Source organism: Pelodiscus sinensis, chromosome 13 (genome assembly GCF_049634645.1).
Source record: "Pelodiscus sinensis isolate JC-2024 chromosome 13, ASM4963464v1, whole genome shotgun sequence".
Lineage (NCBI taxonomy): Eukaryota > Metazoa > Chordata > Testudines > Trionychidae > Pelodiscus > Pelodiscus sinensis.
In genome coordinates this window covers 29,012,377-29,035,013 of record NC_134723.1, presented here as the reverse complement: position 1 = coordinate 29,035,013, position 22,637 = coordinate 29,012,377, and the positions used below count along the sequence as shown (strand labels likewise).

General features: G+C 39.9%; 1 protein-coding gene across 5 annotated transcripts in view; it reads right to left on the bottom strand.

Moving 5' to 3' along the window:
• COL4A6 (collagen type IV alpha 6 chain) overlaps positions 1–22,637 on the bottom strand; it is a 232,683-nt gene that overhangs the window by 66,313 nt on the left and 143,733 nt on the right. For all 5 annotated transcript variants that reach the window (XM_075940942.1, XM_075940946.1, XM_075940945.1 and 2 more), the window contains exons 5-10: positions 15,358–15,492; positions 13,600–13,644; positions 7,111–7,227; positions 3,147–3,215; positions 2,238–2,273; positions 715–777 (exon numbers count right to left, since the gene is read on the bottom strand). In XM_075940942.1, the coding sequence (XP_075797057.1) occupies positions 715–777; positions 2,238–2,273; positions 3,147–3,215; positions 7,111–7,227; positions 13,600–13,644; positions 15,358–15,492 (465 nt within the window). The remainder of the gene's footprint in view (positions 1–714; positions 778–2,237; positions 2,274–3,146; positions 3,216–7,110; positions 7,228–13,599; positions 13,645–15,357; positions 15,493–22,637) is intronic.

The following is a 22,637-nucleotide window of genomic DNA, read 5'->3' as shown; positions in this document are numbered from 1 at the left end:
ATTACTGCATTTTATACCAGCCAAACTGACATTGTCTTCTAGTCTCCTGAATGCATACCTCTCAAGGGTAATTTCTCAGGATACTGCAGAGGCCAGAACACACAAACAGTTTTGCTACTATGAGTAGGAACTACTCACATTAGTAAATTCAAGTATGCATGTGTTTGCAGGATTGGGACTTAGTGATCAATACACCGTACAAAGAGCAGAAGTTTTACTCTACTGCCTGCATTATACTCTAAATTAAAAAATATTCTGTATTTAAAAGTGACCATGCTGCATTAGTGGTCCCTTCTTGTATAAATATGGTCAGTTTTGCTCGACAGTTGATCCAACTTCCTATGGTCCCATTTTAAGTGTTATGTCATGCTGTCTTGTCCAGTTGTACTTAAAAGGCCAACTACATATGTTGTTCCCAATATTATGTTCCCTGCAGTGAGTCTGCCCTGCTAGGGGTTCACCAAGGTGAATGCAGAGAGTAATGGAGTTTTCCTATTGTTGAACATTTGGAATTGTTCCTGTTTTTATGACATTTTCAAAGACAATAATTTTCGCTTATGTTTCACAGCCATGCAGGTTTTTGTAGCCAAATCACCATTTTCACAAAGGTAATTAACAATTTCAGGGATATGAAAATGGACAGTGATGAGGAAATACCTGTTTATAGCATTACTTTATTAACAACACTGAATGCAAAGGGAAAGGTTTCCTTACCTGAACACCTGGCAATCCTATAGGACCCATAAACCCTGCTGGGCCAGGGAAACCTTTTGGACCCTATCATAAAAAATTTTAGGAAATACATTAAAAAAAACTCAACTCTTTAGTTCTCACCCTCCCATTTAACCAGTTGTCACCATTCTGATCTGCCTTTCACTGATGCCTGATCTTCCTTAATTTAATAAATGAGTAAATATCAGGATACAAGACGACAGACTAGAATGCAACACTGGTTTCTATTAATTAACAAATACTCTCATCCCAAAAGCAAACATTAACTTTGTCTGTCATACAGGCTCTCTTAGGAGAGATAGCAAGTGCTTTAGATGAGAGGCTAAGTATATTTAAATTAATTTACTTTCCTGGGAGCTGAGGATGCTCAGTATTTCACAAGACTAGATTCTGAGGGTATGTCTAGACTACATGGCTCTGTCGCCAGAGCCATGTAGATTAGTTTACTAGACATACCCAAATGAAGCCACGATTTAAATAATCGCCGCTTCATTTAAATTAAAATGGCTGCCACGCTGTGCTGATCAGCTGTTTGTTGGCTCAGCGCTGTAGTCTGGAAGCTCCGCAGTCGACATCAAAGGCATTTGTCGACCTCCCGGAAAACCTCATCCCACAAGGCATACCGGGGAGGTCGACCAAAGCCTTTGATGTTGACCACGGAGAGTCCAGACTACAGCACTGAGCCGACAAATAGCTGATTGGCACAGCATGGCAGCCATTTTAATTTAAATGAAGCAGCGATTATTTAAATTGCGACTTCATGTGGGTATGTCTAGTAAACTAATCTACATGGCTCTGGTGACAGAGCCATGTAGTCTAGATATACCCTTAGAAAGACAATGAATTACCATTTTGGAATGTTCCCTCCAAAAACTGTAGAAGGAGGCACATGGTTACAGACAAGGGAAATATTCCTTTAGCCATACATTTGATAAAAGTTTGCTTTTACAAAAAGTTAATTCGAGACCAAATTTCAATTGGCAGTGTCCCTTCTAATTCTTCAGTGATAAAATGGGAATTGCAAGGACAAGCACATAAAATAAAAGTCTACCGAATGACCAGGACTTTCCTCATCAAATCCTGACAAGCTTAACATAGAAAGTGTCTTAAAAACCATTGACAGTATCCCTGGAAAAATATCTCTCAATTAAAACACATAATTTATTTGACATCAGCATTCATTTATCAGGAAAAACACTGTCACAGAGTTTAGCATTAGAAAGGTGTTAGTTTTAAATGTGAAATTCAGTGCAGGTTTGACCAAAATCCAATCTTGTTTACTACGATGTAAACTTGGAGTAATTTCATTGAAGCCAGTGGAATTACTCTGGATTTACACTTATGTTACTAAAATCAGAATTTGGCCCACTGAATAGAAATGTGCCTAAACTGATTAATGCAAACAATTAATAATGTGAAGGCATTGACCTAAAAACCTTATTATTTTCCTTGTATTCAGTAATACAAACAATTTATTTTTGAAATCATATTTTTAAATAGCTTACAGAAATCCCATCCAATCCAGGAAGACCATTTTCACCCTAAAAATTAAAAATAAATTAATGAAAAATACACTATCATAACAATAGATTATCTATGGGCACTATAGTTGTATAAAGAGAAATATTTAGGGTAAGTAATTAGAAAAAATATTCATACTTAAATTGCAAGTATTTGGATCAGACATTGAAGGGAGTCCTGACCATACACCATGGGAACTGCATACCTTTATGTTTGAGCAAAGGCAACACCTAGATAATCTAAATTTGTACTAGGAGTAATACATCACTGAATTTTGGTTAAACATTTTTTTAAAGTGCTGCTTAATGTTAAATATATCTTTAACTATTAACATTTCAAATGGTGATCATTTTCCATAAACATCTAAGTTCTATCTATTTCATACACATTAATAAGTTAACTTGAAAAGTTCAAAACTTTGACCAAAAAAGGAGAACAAAATTTGGTGAAGTGTTTCACAGAAAACTTTTTTCACTTTGACTAGTTTTAATTACTTATAAGTAGTGAGCATCCACGTAGCACTAGCGTATGTGTGTCCACATGCTATATATCAAGTATTTGTGTAAGGGTTGGATGCAGAAAGGTAATGAATGAGTCAGGAGTCCCAGTGGCAATTTGAAGGGAATGGGGCTCCCACTGAGGCTGTGACCTTCACTCTTGCAGTAGTGGTAGCCTGGAGCCCTTGGCCCTTTTAAATCAAGGGGCCCCAGAGCAGCTGCCCCTTGTCCTCCCCCTCATTGGCAGTGCTGCCAGACCTTGTGGCAGCACTTTAATGTCCTAGTACCATCAGCTGCTTTTTGTGGATATATCACACTGGCCCATACCAGCCCACTTGCAGCTCTGCATGAAAGTTTATTCTGCTATGTCTTCTCCCGCATGCTGGCAACTCTTACCTTACTTCCTTTAAGGCCACCTTGGGCATAGGCAGGTTCTCCTTTGGAACCTTTGGGACCAAAGCGACCCTGTTTTTAAAAGAATGAAAGTATAAAATAATTTTTCTATCATCTTTATACCTTTCTTTTGAGAAAATGTTATTCAAAATATATAGAGGCAGACCCCTCCTTTACAGCATTTTGCCAACTTATACCAGCTGAGGATCTACCCCTTTATATATGCCTTCTCACACCTAAGCATCTTCATGCTATAATTAAATCAAGATATATCAATATTTTATTTGGCATTTCCCAAATTTACTTACATTTCTCTTCTTTTGAACCTTCAGACAACTGTGTCTCAGCATTTTTACATATTATCAAAGACTATTATTAACATCTCTGTTCATACATGTGTCTGTTCTGTGATCACAGAATTATAGACTACTAGGACTGGAAGGGACCTTGAGACGTCATTGAGTCCAGTCCCCTGCCCTCATGGCAGGACCAAATCCTGTCTAGACCATCCCTGATAGACATTTATCTAACCTACTCTTAAATATCTCCAGAGATGGGGATTCCACAACCTCCCTGGGCAATTTATTTCAGTGTTTGACCATCCTGACAGTTAGGAACTTTTTCCTAATGTCCAACCTAAACCTCCCTTGCTGCAGTTTAAGCCCATTGCTTCTTGTTCTATCCTCAGGGGCCAAGATGAACAAGTTTTCTCCCTCCTCCTCATGACACCCTTTTAGATACCTGAAAACTGCTATCATGTCCCCTCTCAATCTTCTCTTTTCTAAACTAAACAAACCCAATTCTTTCAACCTTCCTTCAAAGGTCATGTTCTCTAGACCTTTAATCATTCTTGTTGCTCTTCTCTGGGCCCTCTCCAATTTCTCCACATCTTTCTTGAAACGCGGTGCCCAGAACTGGACACAATACTCCAACTGAGGCCTAACTAGCGCAGAGTAGAGCAGAAGAACGACTTCTCGTTTCTTCCTCACATACCTGTTAATGCATCCCCAAATCATGTTTGCTTTTTTTGCCACAGCATCACACTGCTGACTCATATTCAGCTTGTGGTCCACTATAACCCCTTGATTCCTTTCTGCTGTACTCCTTCCTAGACAGTCGCTTCCCAGTCTGTATGTGTGAAACTGATTGTTCCTTCCTAAGTGGAGCACTTTGCATTTGTCTTTATTAAACTTCATCCTGTTTTCCTCAGACCATTTCTCCAATTTGTCCAGATCATTTTGAATTATGACCGTAGCCTCCAGAGCAGTCGCAACCCCTCCCAGCTTGGTGGTATCTGCAAACTTAATAAGCGTACTTTCTATGCCAATATCTAAATCGTTGATGAAGATATTGAACAGAACCAGTCCCAAAACAGACCCCTGCGCAACCCCATTTGTTATACCTTTCCAGCAGGATTGTGAACCATTAATAACTACTCTCTGAGTATGGTTATCCAGCCAGTTATGCATCCACCTTATAGTAGCCCCATCTAAGTTGTATTTGCCTAGTTTATTGATAAGAATATCATGCGAGACCGTATCAAACGCCTTACTAAAATCTAGGTATAACACATTCACCACTTCTCCCTTATCCACAAGACTCATTATCCTATCAAAGAAAGCTATCAGGTTGGTTTGACGGGATTTGTTCTTTACAAATCCATGCTAGATGTTCCCTATCACCTTGCCACCTTCCAAGTGTTTACAGATTAGTTCCTTATTAACTTGCTCCATCATCTTCCCTGGCACAGAAGTTAAACTAACTGGTCTGTAGTTTCCTGGGTTGTTCTTATTTCCCTTTTTATAGATGAGCACTATATTTGCCCTTTTCCAGTCTTCTGGAATCTCTTCTGTCTTCCATGATTTTCCAAAGATGATAGCTAAAGACTCAGATACCTCCTCTATCAGCTCCTTGAGTATTCTTGGATGCATTCCATCAGGCCCTTGTGACTTGCAGGTATCTAACTTTTCTAGGTGATTTTTAACTTGTTCTTTTTGTATTATCTTCTAAACCTACCCCCTTCCCACTAGCATTCACTATGTTCGGCATTCCTTCAGACTTCTCGGTGAAGACCGAAACAAAGAAGTCATTAAGCATCTCTGCCATTTCCAAGTTTCCTGTTACTGTTTCTCCCTCCTCACTGACCAGTGGGCCTACCCTGTCCTTGGTCTTCCTCTTGCTTCTAATGTATTTATTAAAAAGTCTTCTTGTTTCCCTTTATTCCCATAGATACTTTGAGCTCATGTTGTGCCTTTGCCTTTCTAATCTTGCCCCTGCATTCCTGTGTTGTTTGCCTATAGTCATCCTTTGTAATTTGTCCTACTTTCCATTTTTTATATGACTCTTTTTATTTTTAGATCATGCAAGATCTCGTGGTTAAGCCAAGGCAGTCTTTTGCCATATTTTCTATCTTTCCAACACAGAGGAATTGATTGAACCAATGGATTGAACCAATCATCATCTATTTAAACTCAGTTTAGACCCATTAATCATTACAGGACAAAATGATCCCTGGGGTAAATCTACCAAAGAAACTGCAGTTATATGCAGGATGAATTCATCATATAGCTCTGGATTTAGCCATCTGACCTTAATCATTCTATCAGATTTATTTTAGGTAATTTCATGTTAATTGTCAATGTAATTGAAAGGAAGATAATGGAGTGGCCAAAAATATAATCCTACAGGATTATATAAAAAAAATTTGAACAGTATGCATGAGTAAACTGGATTTTCTAGAAATCATCGCTTCGATTTGATCATATGGTTTAGTTTTTTTCAATATCCTATGAACTTCAGGTTTTGACATAGGCATACATTTGTACCCAATTTTTGTAATAAAGATGCAGTATAACAGAGTCACTCATATTTGCCAACTATATTTTCTTCCCATTTCCCGCTTGTGCGCACAACATTACATTCATGCAATGTAGTTGAATTTAGAATTACTCAGATCAGTAAGGTTTGTAAGATCACTTCCCCAGCCATTCAGTGTTTATGGTACTGTACAATGTGAAAACAATTCCATATCTTTATACTTCTTTATTTAAAGGCTTACGGTCAAATTTTAAAACGTGCCCAAGTAATTTAGGGCTCACTCACTAAGTAGCCTAAATCCTACATACTTTCAATGAGACTTAGACGCTTTTGAAAATGTTACCATAGGTTTTGTTGATGTCGTTAGTAAATACAGATTAATGCAGATTTGCACAATGCATTAATGGATTCCCAGCAATACCATGGAAACAAGGAAGTCCAGACTATCATTCTTGTGAGGGGTGTGATGTGGAACTATACTAGTGAAACAGTCCGAGACTTAACCTCTCCATTCAGAATTAACTTGAAATCTTTCCATCTAGCCAATCATTAACACGTTATGAAAAAGTGCTTTGCAAGGGATTGAAGAAAGATGGCATCAGCTAGAGAAATGTTGTGACAGACTGCAACTATATTATGCGACTCATAACAAGAGGTATCCAGAGCAACCATTACACCTAATAAATCAATTTGCTTGTAAAATTGCTGGTAACCTTTCCAGACCCCAGTTTCTTTAGTGAGACCATAGTTTGGGAATGCATCCATATGCAGGAGGGGTGCTTAAAGCAAATGATTTAATTAAATTGACTCGGTGGGACTAAAAAATACACTTAAATGCTATTTTGAACCAGGGCCTGCTGGCAGAGCCTGCAAACGCCTCCAACTCCTACTGCAGTCATTCAGTAGGACTTCATGGTGTTCAGCACCTCACAGAATTGAGCTCACAAGGGGTAGATCTTGTTCACCATGAGTCCATGTGAGCACCATTAGGGACTGAAGGTTTATTGTAATCTGGCAACATGGAATTTAGAAACAATGTGAGCTGATTTCTAATAACACTATCAATGTTCCCCAATCATTGCATAAACAGGAAGAAAGCCAACAGTTGATTTAAATGACTAGAAAATATTGTGTTAGCCTGAGAACATACCGGTGGCCCCGGTGTACCAGGAAATCCATCCACCCCTGAAATGCCAGGACTTCCAATAGAGCCATTGCAGCCATCAAGGCCAGGGAAACCTCTGGGCCCTGGTTGACCAGGGTGGCCCTGTGTGAAAGAGAGAGAGAATGAATTACACATAGTATTTTAGCATTGGAAATATTGAATCCCAAATCCCAGTGTCTACTAAGTTACAGTGCAACACAAAGACAGGCTAAACATCTAGTGTTCATGTTTGAGTGCTGCCATATGGCAACCCCCTTCCCCTCTCTCACTTTCCCCTTCCTCCAGCGAAAGAGTCAAGTCTGCAGAGGGCAGTAGTAAGAGATTAATCAGCCTGCACGCTCCACTTTGGAACTTGATTGCAAAGTCTTCAGCTTAATTTATTTGATTATTAATTATAATCTGTTTGTGTGGGTTGGTGTAACAAGAAGCACATGTTGTGTTTGTGAGGACCTAGCAAAGTGCAACCAATACAGCACTAGATACTTGGTAGGAGACAACAGGCAGTGGACCAATGTACAGAGGGATGTAACTCCTAGTCACCACCAATGGAAGTTAAATGTATAAAAGCCAGAGCAGGAAAAGGCCCAAAAATGCTAAGCCCTGACAGTTCCAAACTCTTCTATGTTCAAATTATTCACTGCCTAGAAAGCCTTTAACTTGTTCCCTCTAACAAAAGTCATTTATAATGGTCAGTTAAAAGCTAGGGAAATGCTCCAGATTCTGATCTCACAACAGTTATACATTGGGGTGGCTTCATTAACTGCAGTGGAGTCACTCAGGTTTACACTGGTGTAAAGAAGGTCAGAATGTAGCCCATTTAATTGTTTTCTCTTGACTGACATATGGATTTTTGGTGGACAGTACAAGGGCAGGCAGAACCATCAATAAGAAAATGCCAGTGTATTAAATGTTTCCTTATTCCATCCTCTCTCTCATAGGAATGAGATACACGCTATTCAGAGGCAGCATTTTGTGACAGCTCTGTTTATCTCCACAGCCCTAGACCTGAACCATATCACAAGTCATTTTCAATTAATCCAAGATTCATCTTTCTGGCGCAGCATCAGATACGTTAATGACACATACTAGGGAAGTGAAAAAGGATCTATGGAACTATGCATTCTTCATTCCTCGCCATTGGATTCAAACTCACGTCACTTTCATGCTCATGTCTCATGATCCAGGCCAATAGCACAAGCCCAGGTCAAAACCCATAAGGAGAGTTTTTCACATCTAGATGCCTTTCATTTGAGGCTGGTGAGGTGCTTTACAAATGGTGAGTATTATAATTAGGAATGTGAATGGTTAACCAGTTAACTTCTAAGCTTCACCCTTGGTATGGCTAACTGGTAGGGCCTGGAGTAACTTCCATACCCACCACAGACAGGGTGTTGCTCCGGCCCCATGTGCCCACCGTAGGAAGGGCTACTCCAGCTACCCGGAGCAGCTCCTGCCTGCAGCAGCGGGGTGCGGTTGGGGGCTCCAACCCGGTCATGGTGGGCAGGGGAGCCACCTCCCATTTAATCAGTTAACCTGTTAAACACTACATTTAACCAGTTAACCAATTAAATGGGATTTTACATCCCTAACTATAACCCTCATTTTATGAAAGATGAAACTAACATAGCAGGAGCACAGAGAGGTTAAAGGCCCAGATCCTCAAAGGTATTTAGACCTCTAACTTGCCCTGATTTCAATGGAATTTAGAAGCCTCAAAACCTCTGAAAATCTAGGCCTCGGAGACTGGCCCAAAGACATACAGCAATTGGGTGGCAGTTTTGGGAACTCTCAGGCCTTGTCTACACAGTGAATTATGCTGGTTTAACTAAAAGTGTGAATTTAAACTGAATTTGTTCAACAGAGGTAGTTCTCTATGGGCATGTCTATGTTGGAAATTATTTCAAAATAATAACTCCAGAAATTACAATTTTGAAGTAAGCGTTATTCCTCATGAAAAGCAGGAGGTGTTATTTCAAAATAACCAGCCTGTTACTTTGAAATAACAGGCTCGATTGTGTGGACGCTCCACTTGTTATTTCGAAATAGCTCCCTAGTGTGGACCAGGGCTAGGAGTGGTTCACTTTGATTTTGCTTAAGTCAATAAGGAACAGGAGTATACAAAAGGGAAATAAGTGTCCACACAAGGGTTTGCACCACTATATGTAAACCAGTATGATTAAATCAGGCAAAAGTTTGTGTGTAGACCAGGCTGCAGACCATAGTTCATACTACAGCATCAGGCTCCCCCCAAAAGATTCTTTACAAAAATAAAACACTCTAATCACTGTAAATTTGCTTCTCTGGCTTGGCTATAATGTATCTTAGGTCACCATGCTGCTCTGTAATAAAATACACACATTGGGTCATTATTGATCTTTTTCAAGCCCTATTCAGCAAATACCCCCATGGAATGGAGACAGGAAGGACTTTGGTAAGTTTACCACCAAGGATTGTTACAACCGGACCCCACACTTTGTCTCTTCATTTCTACCATAGCCCCAGAATCCTACTAGCACCTTCTGTGCTGGATAAGCCAGATTCTGATCTCATTCACTCCTTCATAAACCTGGTCTAGCTTCATTGACTTGAATTAATGGGGTAGTATGGATGTAAGTCAGGGAAGAATCTGGCCCAACTACAAAGGATCAGGCACTGGTGGAGTACTGATTTAATGCCTTTCTTCTCCCTACAGGAAAGGGACAATGCATGGACCTAGAACTTGTAGAGTGAAGAGTATTTAAATGACAGAAAGTGACAAGATACCAAGGTGTTAGCACTTGACACTTGAAATTTAAATTAGGGATGTAGTCATGTAGTCAGCTGTAGGATTAACCCATAAGATTATGCTTATCAGTTAATCTTGTTGACTACACCCACCCCTCTCCACCCTGCTGCCTCTGTATCAGAGGACAGACCACCCCACAGACAGGGGCTGCTGCCAGACCAGTGTCTGTCCGTGGACAGCCCAGGCAACCACCCCTACCTTCTTTCTCCCGCTTCCCCCCACAGCAGCTTCAGTCCATGGGGAGCTCGGACCCTTGTAGACAAGGACTGCTGCCACCCTGCACCGCTGTCTCTACATCAGAGGCAGCAGTACAGGGTGGCAGGCAGCTGGTCCATGCAGGGAGCTGGTTTTTAAACTGGCTTCCCACATGGACCAGCTCCCTCCTGGTACCCCGTGCTGCTGCATCTGATAGAGAGGCAGCAGCATGGTGTGGCAGGGGGCTCCCTGGGAGTGGGACCGGAATGCACTGGCTGCTGTTCCCGCCCCTGGGGACTACCAAATAGTCGTGTAACTGATAAAAATTCATGCAATTACATGACTATTCAATTACCTGATGTCTAACGTTCTTAATTTAAATAGTAGTATCAGGTGCCACAATATCTAGATGTCAGATAGTTAAATCCTCTTTAGAAAAAGTATCACGCAAATACATTATGCATCCCTTTGGCTGTGAAAAGCACAGGATACCCTGCCTTCTGGCTAAGCTATATTCTTAGTTAATTAATGATATCTTCTTGTAAGGGCCGGATGATCTCGAGAGCTCTACCCAACATGCTCTTTTAACTTGAGTGGTGCAGGTGCCCATCATCTTCAAGCATTAAACCTTAAATGAGATCTTTTCCCGACTGATCAATAGAGCTTGTTTGGCCTGGAAAATTGGGACTGATTGTTTTCACTGCTCTCTTCCTTCTCTAATTCTGGCTATCACATGCTTTACCAGATCTGCTGGCTCAGCACAAAGGGAACAAGTATCTCAACAGCCTAAATTAGGAGAACTTTACGGTCTGTAATTATGGCATGGCAGGTTGGATGGTTTCAGGCTCCTGTTAATACAAAGTGAGTGTGTGGGGGGAGAGGGGGCAGAGGAGGAGGGTCATAAAGAGAAAGGTTCCCTGGGAAGTAGAAAGAGAACTGATTCCTCCAAAGTTACTTGTCCCACAAAAGCCTTGCTCTCTCCCCCTCCCACTAAACTAACACCATGATTCTGAAGAGAATTCTTTCTAAGTCAAACAGACTTAGTGCAAAGGCAATTGCAACAGGAGAGCTCAACAAATGTTTTAAAAAAACACAAGGAAACAGATGCAATCAAGGGTGAATGCAAAACTAATGCAATAAGCAGTTTCATTTATCATTAGAGCAAAGGGACCATTCTGACCAATGCCAAGATCCTGTATTTTCTGTATCAGAGCTTTAAATAGCCTAAGAACAAAATACAGTCTCTTGCTCCCCGGGTCTGTGTTTCCTGGCACAGCCAATGACTCACATCGAAACATTTCCTTTTAGAGTCCTGTATACTCAGCTAAAACCATACAAATCTTCTATTTCCACTTCTAAACTTTTGCCAGGGATGTGTTTGAATCTAATCCCCATGGGAAAAATTAAACATATGCAATAGAGAGGAGGATTTAAGAACCTTTTGTACAATCTGTCTAAGGCTAACAATTAACAAACACATGCTGCTGCTGTATGTACTAGAGATCAAAGGGATGCATCAGCCCAACTGCAACGCCATCATTTCACAGGCAACCTCAGCTGGCCATCGCTTCCCACTGGGCCTCCACTAAGAGTCCCCTTTGGACAACTCTTGAGTACTGATAAAACCCACTCACTACTCATCCTCCTGCCCACACACCATCACTAGTCTCTTTGGAGATATGGTGTTAACTCTGGTGCAGGCAGAGCAATGTATTTCACACATGCACACAAACACAAATCTGGATAACATGTGTGTATATGTATGTCACAACAATCTACGTTGCCCCCTATTCTGAAATGGCAATAATACCGGAGAACATATAAATACTTCCCACGCAGCAGGGTTCTCTATTTTCACCATGAAAAAGGAACCTTTTATCTCAGCAGCAAGAATGAAAACAAAATGTACTGTTTTTAAAGTTTCCCCTTTTTGCATCAGCTACAATCCAGACCAGAGTTCAGAGGCAGAAGGGCCATACTCTTGAATAATGTACTTTTCACAATGAGCAAAATCACTCACCCACCTGCAGGAGGCTGTAAAGAAAACAGATCAGATCCAGACAGGCATTAGATTTCAACTCCCTTTTGTCTAACTCCTCTAGCCCTTGTTTGGAATGTCTGTAGCTACCAGCTACCTGGCACTCTTCATAACAGAATCACCCTCCCCGTGTTGGGAATTCCCACTCCTCAGAGCCTTACTGGAAAAAATATCCTGAGAACAGCTTGTTCCCAGAGTATGTTTAATTATGTTCAATATTATGGGAACAGCTCGCTCTTGTTACAGTCTGAGGATTGGTTGGTGGACAAATTAAAAAAAAATCAGCAAGCAGAAGAGTACAGAAAGCAGGCAAAAGATTAGGGGGAAAGAGAAAAAAAGAAATTGGTAAAAGCAGGAAGAGGAACTTGGGTAGAGAAGGAAAGAGCAGAGCACAGCTAGCCCACATGGTCCCAACTGTATATCTGCTACAAACATTTTCAAAAACAGTCAGGTTTTTTTAGTATTTAATCAATTATAGAAAAGGGAGTGAGGGAGAACACATATGGTGGAGGAAAAGGAAGGGCACACAAGATGGAAAAAATCAACAAGGAAGAGAAAAAAGAGATTTAAAATGCAGAAAGGGAAAAATGCAGAGTAAACCAAATAATGCAGAGAGAAAAGAACGGAATGTGGGACAGTCTGCATTACATATTTTAAAAAATTAAAATAAAACCAGAACCAATAAGAAAGGGTCTGGAAGACATCTATGCATGAAGGCATCTAAGGAAACAGGAGTGTAGTAGGTAAAAAAATTCCTGATTTTGAATTTATGATGAAAATTTAGCTTTTGATAGAAAGCACTTTTTCATAAAAAAAATTTCAAGTTCTCTGTCAAATTCTGAAGAAAAATAACCCAAACAACATGAATAAGCTAGGAAAAGTTTGTATTTAGGTGCATTGCCTGGAAAAAGCTGTAGCTACTTCTTTCCTGTTTCATTGGCAAAATGTTCTGACCATCCCAGTTCCAAATTAGAAGCAGTTAGCCCCATGTGTGTAAAGCATACAATGTCTGTAGGGTCTCTCAATGCCAATTTAGCAGTTTCACTTGCAACAAGAGTTTGCTAGAAGTAATTCTGAACTAAAATGTTGGATGTGAACACCTTTGAAAACTGGTGAAGTTGCATTATAGATGCAAATATGCATCCATCTACCCAGATTCAGTTCTTGATCTTATACAACACAAAGTTTTGCAAAAGTCCATTTATCTGATATTCACCATCAAAATATATGAGTCCCTTCTAGAATGACATGAAGCCCCCATGTAGTCAAATGGATCCTCCCTTTTCGCCCCAGACAGGAGGTAAAGTGGTAAAATAATTACATTAAAATTATTACAATAAATTTTACAGGAAAGATTTGGGATGAACCTGGCATGGTGCTTTTGCATATGCTGTGATGCTGTCTCTGTGCCAAAAGCAATTGCCTTATATTTATGTATATACACACAAAAACTCACCGGAATCCCATTGATCCCTTGAAATCCGGGAACTCCCATTGGACCCTAAAGGAAAGAGGGCACAAGTAATGTCTTATTTGGACAAGCCTGTGTATCAGTCAAACTCATTTTTTTCTTTATATAGTACCATAAATCACACCAGGTAACTCATTCACTCTACATCTTGTGAGGGTGGATGATCATATATGCTCAGTGAAAGGAGTAGAACATCTAATTCTAGGGACCCCGGCTCCTCCACTGTCATTAGTGTCAACAGAGATGAGACTGGCTGCCAAATTAACATTCCAAAAATGTTTTCACTAAGTATTTTAAAAGAGAAATTAAAATTGTCATTGCACCTCTAAGGTGTGATGCCTGGCTCATAATAAATGGCTTTTGATGTGGATTAAATCCGGGCATCACAAAAGTTTCAAGAAATGTTGCAATGGTTTCTGCGATTTTTTCTGTACCAGATTATGCCATTATTCTCAGATGTTATCAACTGAGAAATACACAAGCCATTATTTTAATTTACATTACTCCTGCATCTGTTCCAGCTGAATACTGGGGTGTTGTCTCTGCCAAGTTGTTAGAGGCACTGGAAGTTGCATTTAACTCTAAATAGCAAAAGAAAAAGTCAATGACAGGAACAGCTATCCCAGAGCAGACAAGTGGATCATTACGTTCAGCAGCCTGTCTCCAAAATGGCCAATAGTCGCTGCTTCAGTGCAAGTTGCAAAGCAGGAAGCTCCAGGATAAAGGATTCTCAGGGAGAGTTTTTTCCTAATTCACGATAGAGGCTGACATCTGCCCTAAAGCAGGGGAGTGTGTCTCTTCCAGCATGATAATTGTTTTCAGCCCTTATTGTCATAATTCTGGATTTTTTTTATTCTTGTCTGAGGAGAAAGGCTGCACAGCAGTACCCTCTCTGCCTTATCTACACCAGTCTTTATTCTATATCCTCACTCATTTCCTTGCTAAGGTAAACAGCCCTTTTCAATCTTTCTTAACACAAGGGTTTGATCATGTCTTATTTCACTCTATCACAGGTCTCTGAATGCCGTCTATTTCTGCTGCATCCCATTTGAAATGGACTGACAGACCTGACCACTAACAGCATTATAATATCTTCTGTATTGTGTTCTGTTCTATTCCTTATATAGCTGATAATTGTGTTTGTTATTTTGGCCATGGAGGCCCTTTGAGATGTCCTCACTGAGTTTAGTAACGCTACAGTCTTTCTATGACATTTTTATAATTCATTTTAGTAAGATGCTGAAGGAATTTATATATTATTCCCGCATTGTGCATTAATTTGCACTTTCCAACACAGAATTTCCTCTGCTAAAACGATGGCCATTCACATGACTTGGGTAGAGTCTGACTATCTGAGACTGGTAAGGCTGTTCCATTTTCCTCTAGGGGAAGCCCAGTAACATCCCACCCCACTTTCATCTCATCTTGTGAAATATATCATGGCAACAGGCATTCAGTTGGTTATATAAAGCAAAAGACTTTACATGCAACAATGAAATTCATTGTGCTGTGAATCAGACAGCAGAAGGTAACAAGCTGGACTGTATGTACTACCCTGTATAATTCAGCCACCAAGACTGTTGTCCTCAGACTAAACCCAGTGGTCTCTCTGGAGATGTTTCTCAAATAGTATAATTGCTTAACAGCAGTAAGAAAGTCCAGTACTATTTTTTTAAATTCATAAAGAGCTACTGTGATCACATCTACTCTAGGGTAAAAGAGGAAAATGCTTGTTGAACCTACCTTGTCTCCTTTTTGTCCAGCTGATCCTGGATAGCCCACTGCACCTCTCTCACCTTTTGCCCCTGCCAAACCTTCTGGCCCAGTAAATCCTGGAGCCCCTATAGGTCCTTGGTTCCCAATAGGTCCTGGACGACCCTGAAAGGGTTAGAGTAAGAGGAAAGTGAAGTTTTCCACAGGTCACAAATGCCCTGCATGTTATATTTGAGACAACACCTGCCAGAGTACTGTAGGCAAACCAGGAAAGATCTCTGAAGGTTTCCCTGTATATCCTCGGCTAAAGACAGTTTATAAAACAGTGAATAATACTCACAAGCACCATTTCAGACAATGCAGAATGAAAATCTATGGGTAAATTACACAAATAATGAGATACCCCTACTTTTCCATCAGGATTTCTGGCAATTCATCAGGCAGGAGGAACAAAGGAGGAAGATGGCATTTGAAATCAGGCTGACCACTTGAATGGAGGTCGAAACCTCCAGTTCCCAGCTTTCAAGGTAAGCACAAAAAGTCTGCACTTGAAAAGGCATCAAACACAACAGAGGGAAACCAGGAAATCCAAGAGAAAGCCTAGTCTTGCATGGGTCACATGCAATCAGAGGCCTTGCACTCAGAAAACACGATGTTAGACTAGCACCATGCTAGGCTCAAAATCAACGGGGACTTCAATGTCCTCTTGTATTATGAATCAAATTCAGCTACACCAGACTAACATGGCTACATTTCTATCACTCTTGTATTATGTGGTACATAATATGTGGATTTTAGGAAAGGCCCCCTAGCCTTTTGCACGATCATGGTTCCCATTCTACCCAATCTTAGGAAGAGAAAAGCCATGAATGTCATTTTGCAGGGTAGTGGTCCTCATCTGTAGGGTTTACATAGACAGAAAACACAGAACATGTTTGTCCTACAAAAGCTTTAAGTTGCTGCAATATCATCATTGACTGAAGGGGAAATGCAGAATCCTGAACTCTGATCTGGCAGCTGACCAATGTGATAAATACTATTGGCCCAATTTTTTTGTTCAAATACTTTGGTGGAAAGTAAGAGTTATTCCATTTAGTTCATGGGGACTAGGACCCCCATTGTGTTAGGTGTTTTACAAACACAGAAGAAAAAAGATGATCCCTGTCTCCAGAATTTACAATCTAAGCAGAAGGCAATAGACGACAGCTAGATACAAACAGATACATGGGGAATACAAAGAAACATGAGACAAAGTTAAGCATGTGTCTAACTGCTTTGCTGGCAGGGGGCCAAAGTGCGAAGCACTTTGCATGTTAAAACCCTATGCATATTTTTTGTGGTGTTATAAATTAAACAAGTATATATATATAAAAAACCTTTCTTCCCACGCTGAGGCTCATCTGCCCAAACTCTAGCTAAGATCACATCTACAAATTAGACTGGAAAAAAGGGTTCAGAGCGTAATTGCTTATGCAGCCATAACAGTATATTTGAGTCATAGAGTTTATGGCTAAAAGGGACTGCCACATCAGACCTCCTGTATGACATCAGTCACCCACACCAGACAGCACCTGCACATTAAATCCCACAGCCTAAAACAGACCAATGTAAGACAGCCCGAGGAGACTAAACTATGATGGGTCACAGGCAAAGAATGGGTGGGATGGAGGCACAAGGGGCCCTGATGCTCCAGACCCTTGCAATGACCGGGAAATGATTAAGTGAGATACACGCATGACCTGCTACAGAACATTCTTATATTTATCCACTTCCTCTCTCTCTCATCCGGAAAATGTTATTTTGTAGTTGCTTACAAATTGTTCTACTTAATTTGCAAGAACGTGCGGCATTTTTGAAAACTGATTTACAGATCAGAAGAAAACATTTTCCTGATTGTAATCTGAGGACGTAAATGATATCTGTGATGTGTTCAGACACAATTTGTGCAACCAAATCATCACAATGGCTCCATATGCTGGGGAAATAGTGCACTAACTAAACATGACCAGAAGATGGCAAATTTTTCTAAAGTGGCATAGACAAATACACAATGTAACATCTTACATTGATGGCTAAGTTATGCAGAGCTGCCTTATAAGAGTCTGGTGCCAGGCTCAAACAATTTTGTTACAGTCCTAACTGATGCAGCAAGCTCAAAGGTTCCCGAGCTATTAACGGCCAAACCCAGAAGTGCCAGGGCTCACTCCTGGCAAGCTCTGTCACAAAGTAAGCACCGAATCTGAACACACTTATCTGTAACTGCTGGTGGAGCTCACTGCAGCTATTCGATGTTACTTGCAGAAGATTAAAAATGTGCAGCAACATTCTGTAATACCTGTTGCAGTTCCCCAGTTCTAAAGATTGTTTTTTTTTTAAAGTGGAAAGTGTCTAATGGAAGGACACAAAATGTTCCCAGAAATCTTTTTAAATACATTCTTTCATTTAAAAATGAAATCTTCTTTCATTAACTAGTATTGTCTCTCAGTTGGATCAGCATTTAAAATAAAATAAAACATGCTTTCAATGAAAACAACAACTGCAATGAATATTAGTAAAGGAAATCAACAAGATAATTCACATGTTGGTCGTAATCTGAAGTATCTTAACAAGTCAGGAATTCTCTAAGGGCTTGAGAATTTTACAAAGCTGTATTTAAAAACAACATAGGCTGATCATAAAGAGTAAGTCTCAGAGGGGTAGCTATGTTAGTCTGTAACTTTAAAAATGAGTAGTCCTGTTGCACTTTAGGGTATGTCTAAATTACATCACTTTTTCGATAAAAGGATATAAATTAGACATATCAAAATTGCAAATGATTCTGGGATTTGAATTTCCTATGCTTCATTTGCATAACACTTTTAGGAAAAAAAAACAAAGAAAACCCCACGGTCTTTCGACAGAAATGACCCATTTCAAAAGATCCTGTAAACCTATTTTTTTTAGGCTTACAGGATCTTTTGAAACGGGGCATTTCTGTCTACAGATCTCCATCTTGACAGCGTTTTTTCCTGAAAAGCGGCTTTTTGAAAAAAAGCCGCGGTCAACATTATTCAAATGAAGCATGGGAAATTCAAAACCCAGCTTAATTTACAATTTGGATATGTCTAATTTACACTCTTTACTGAAAAGGGACGTAGTTTAGACATACTATATATATAGTTAGTCTCTCAGGCTGTCTCTACATTGGCACCCCTTTCCAGAAAAGGGATGCTAACGAGACACTTCGGAATTGCAAATTCCACGGGGGATTTAAATATCCCCCGCAGCATTTCCATGAACATGGCTGCCGCTTTTTTCCGGCTCGGGGTTTTGCTGGAGAAAAGCGCCAGTCTAGACGGGATCTTGCAGAAAATAAGCCCTTTTCCGGAAGATCCCTTATTCCTACTTGATCCTGCAAGATCCTGTCTAGAGTGGCGCTTTTCTCCGGCAAAACCCCGAGCCGGAAAAAAGCGGCAGCCATGTTCATGCAAATGCCGCGGGGGATATTTAAATCCCCCGCAGAATTTGCAATTCCGAATTGTCTCATTAGCATCCCTTTTCCGGAAAGCGGTGCCAATGTAGACACAGCCCACGGGTATCACGAGCTTTCATAGGCAAAAACCACACATATATATATATATATATATATATATATATATATATATACACACACACACACACAAACACACAAATTTGGTAAGTCTCTAAGGGTATGTATACACTATAGAGAAGATTACAGTTGTCGCTGTTGATCTTCCAGGGTATGAATTGGCAGGTCCTTGTTAAGACAACTAATTCAAACCGAGGGCACTCTGGTCGATGCTGGTAGTCATGTTTTCACAAGGAGCAAGGGAAGTTTAAGGGAGAAGACTCTCCCTTCAACTTACTACAGTGCGGATAACGCTTAAAGTCAAGTTAAGCTACTTCGACTTCAGCTACACAATTAACATAGCTAAAGTTTGTGTATCTGAATTCGACCTTGTACCACAGTGTAGATACACCCTAAGGTGCTACAGGACTACTAGTTTTCATAAAGAATAAGCTTCTTCTATATTGATAAATACAGTGTAATCTCTTTGCTATTTTCTTTTTCTGAATCTTAAAGGGATACACACATAGATGTTAGTTCCCCACAAGTGTCAACAATGCAAATATGTAGTCTCTGAAGCTATTGTGCACTTCGGTTCTGCACAGAAAACAAATCTACTAAAGGCAGATAAAAGCATAACTAGCTGAGAGTAATGTTCCCATTTAAATTGCAGGCCTGAGAAGATACTTGTTAAGAAAACACATGTGGTTATTCAGACAGTGGTAATTATAAAAGATTGGATGGCCAGTTCAACCCAGTGAATGAAGAGAGAAAAATTGGGATGTCCGATAAAAAAATTAGAGTCCTGAAAATCTGTGAATATTTACTTCATGTATGCAGGTGTCTGTATCCACCTCAGACATGGGCAGGAAAAAGGTTTTGTGGTTTATTATTTAAAATATATTTGTTTGTAATTTTAACCTGTTGTTAATCTGGGATTTTAAAAAAATTAATCATTTTTTAAAGTCTTCCAATTCCCCTTTTCCATCCCAAAACGATGTATCAATGGATAATCTTACCACATAGAATCATAAAACATTAGAACTAGAAGAGACCTCGAGAGGTCATCAAGTCCAGTCCCCTGCCCTCATGGCAGGACCAAGCACCATCTACATCAGTGTTTCTCAACCAGTGTACAAGTAACCTTAGGGGTACTTGAGAGAAGTCTGGGAGATACAGCAAGACAACTGAAATTTGGAGAAAACTGAATTTTTGTTTTAAGTTTTTCAGTACTTTATTATATTTGTACTTTTTACATCCAAAAATTTCATCACCCGCCCAGCTACGATTAAGTTGTTTAAACAAATGTGTTGCAAAGGAAGAAAAAAAGAGTGTGTGTCTGAAAACTGTAGGTTCCTCTTTTTGAAAAAGGGCTACTTTATAAAAAAAAAAAGGTTGAGAAACACTAATCTACATCATTCCTGACATATGTCTATCCAACCTGCTTTTAAATATCTTCACTGATGGAGATTTTATATTGTCTCCATTATATAAGCAATTAAATGAAAATAATAGTACTGGACCTAGAAGAGCCCCTCTCCCCTATCTCCAAGGGACCCACTATATTCACCCTCCCAGTTTGACAGCAAATCATCAATAACTACCTTTGAGAACAGTCTTTCAACCAGTTTTGCACCCAGTTTATAGTAAATTCCCTAGTTTGCGAATGAGAAAGACATGTGGGACTGTGTCAAAAGCCTTCCTGAAATCAAATATCACACCTACTTGATTCCCACTTAAATGGGGGCAGTAACCCTAAAAAAGCTTTACAATCTAGCCGACAAAGGTAACACAAGATCAAATTGCTGGACAGGGAGGCCAGTTAACCATTGCAATAGTTTACCATGGGTTGTAATGATTCTTCATCACTGGCATTTCTTAAATCAAGATGAAATGTTTTTCTAAAAGATATGGTATTGTTTAACCCAAGCAACTGAAACAGGAATTAATGCAGGGCTATCGTATGGGTTGTGTTATAGAGACACTCAGACTGCATCACCACAACGGTCCCTTCTGTCACAAAGAACTGGACACAATCCTCCAGTTAAGGCTTAATCAACACAGAGCAGAGCAGAAGAATAACGTCTCATTTCTTGCTTACAACACATATTCCATTGTGTTTCTTCATTGCAAGGAACGTTTTCTTTACAATTTCAGATCCTCACCCTTCAGTTGCATTTGCCTCTTTTGGCTCTTTCAGCTGAGGTCAAGTGCACCATCTATTCAATGTTTCCTACCTTATCTAGCTGGGAGTGATGACATTTGCAAAAGGGGGAGGGAGATAGTGATCTGAAAAAGCTTTGCAGTCTCTCTCTCCTGACCTCGGTTTCAATCTGAGGCAAGCATCAGAGGCGCACACTGAATTGAAGGCCAGATGATGAGATAAAGGCAACACACATGAAATATATACTGAAAATGGAGTATATTTTCACCTATGCTATCAAACTGTCATCTATTAACTCAGGCCAAGACTGAACTGGCACTTTATAGCGCTGTAACTGTCTGGCTCAGGAGTGAGAAAAAAAACAGTTCTCCCACCCCACCATGGAGCACAGCTAGCTACAGTGCTGTTAGTGTGAACCCAGCGCTGTTAGCCACTCCCCTGGCAGAGCTATTAAGTGTAGACAGAACCTTAGATAGTAACAACGTTAAGTGATTCAAGGGTTCTTCAAATACTGCTTTGATTTGGTGTAACTCTTCAGAACATTACTACATTTCTGTATTTGGAACGTGGAATTATTCCTCTAAACGTGCAACTCGAACTGATTATTAAATGAAAGTTTAAACAAATATATTTTCTCAGCTATCCAAGTTGATAAATGTACCCAGTGGAGTCAGCATGGACTCTTACACAGGTCTTGTCTTGCCTGGGTCACTCTGATGAGGGTATTAAATGTGTTCTCTGTGTTCTAATCCCAACGGGCAAAATATTTCCTATTTTCTTAGCATCCCACAAGGAAGATTTTAATAGCTTGTGAAGATGGCTCTGGCATGTCACTAAGCTCACAAAGGCTATGTCTAGACTGCAGAATTTTTCCAGGATACTGGAGATATGCTGGAAAAACTCTGCTGTGACCAGGGAACATGTCTGTTTTTTCAGAACAGTTTCTGAAAAAGCTGGCGCCTTCTTTCGGCATCCCCGTATTCCACATTTTAGGGATATTCCGAAAGAGGAGGCTTTTCCAAAAAAAAAAAAAAAAAGCAAATTGTAGTTTACAATTTGTGTATCTTTTTCCGAAAAACAAAACAAAACGGCAGTGTAGACATAGCCAAAGACAGAGCAAGGCACCTTCAATCTCTCTAGTAAGATGATTATAGGACTCTCATTAACTCTCCTTGTTTCCTTTTAAGTCTGTGAGGATGGAAACTGCTTTCCATGGTAAAACTTATGCCTTGACCTCGCTGCTAAAAAAGATGATTTTTTTAATGCAAATGAGCTATTATATGGTTAGCGCTACACCCCACACCACATTTGGGTTCATCTCAGAGATTTTACCTCAATCTCCCGGGTGCCTTATCTTTGCTGTGTTTTTTATTTCCCCACAGTTCTTGCACATTCATTACCCTGAGGTAATAAACCTCACAGCTTTTTTAGCAGTGAAGACCAGGCTAAAAAGAAATTTTAAGCCGCACTGAAGAGCAGCTTCAGCAGATCAAAATAGTCCTCTGTTTTTAATCATCATTATTGTTTGCTATTTATATTATAGTAACTTCTAGAAGGTCCAGTTAGGATCAGGACCCC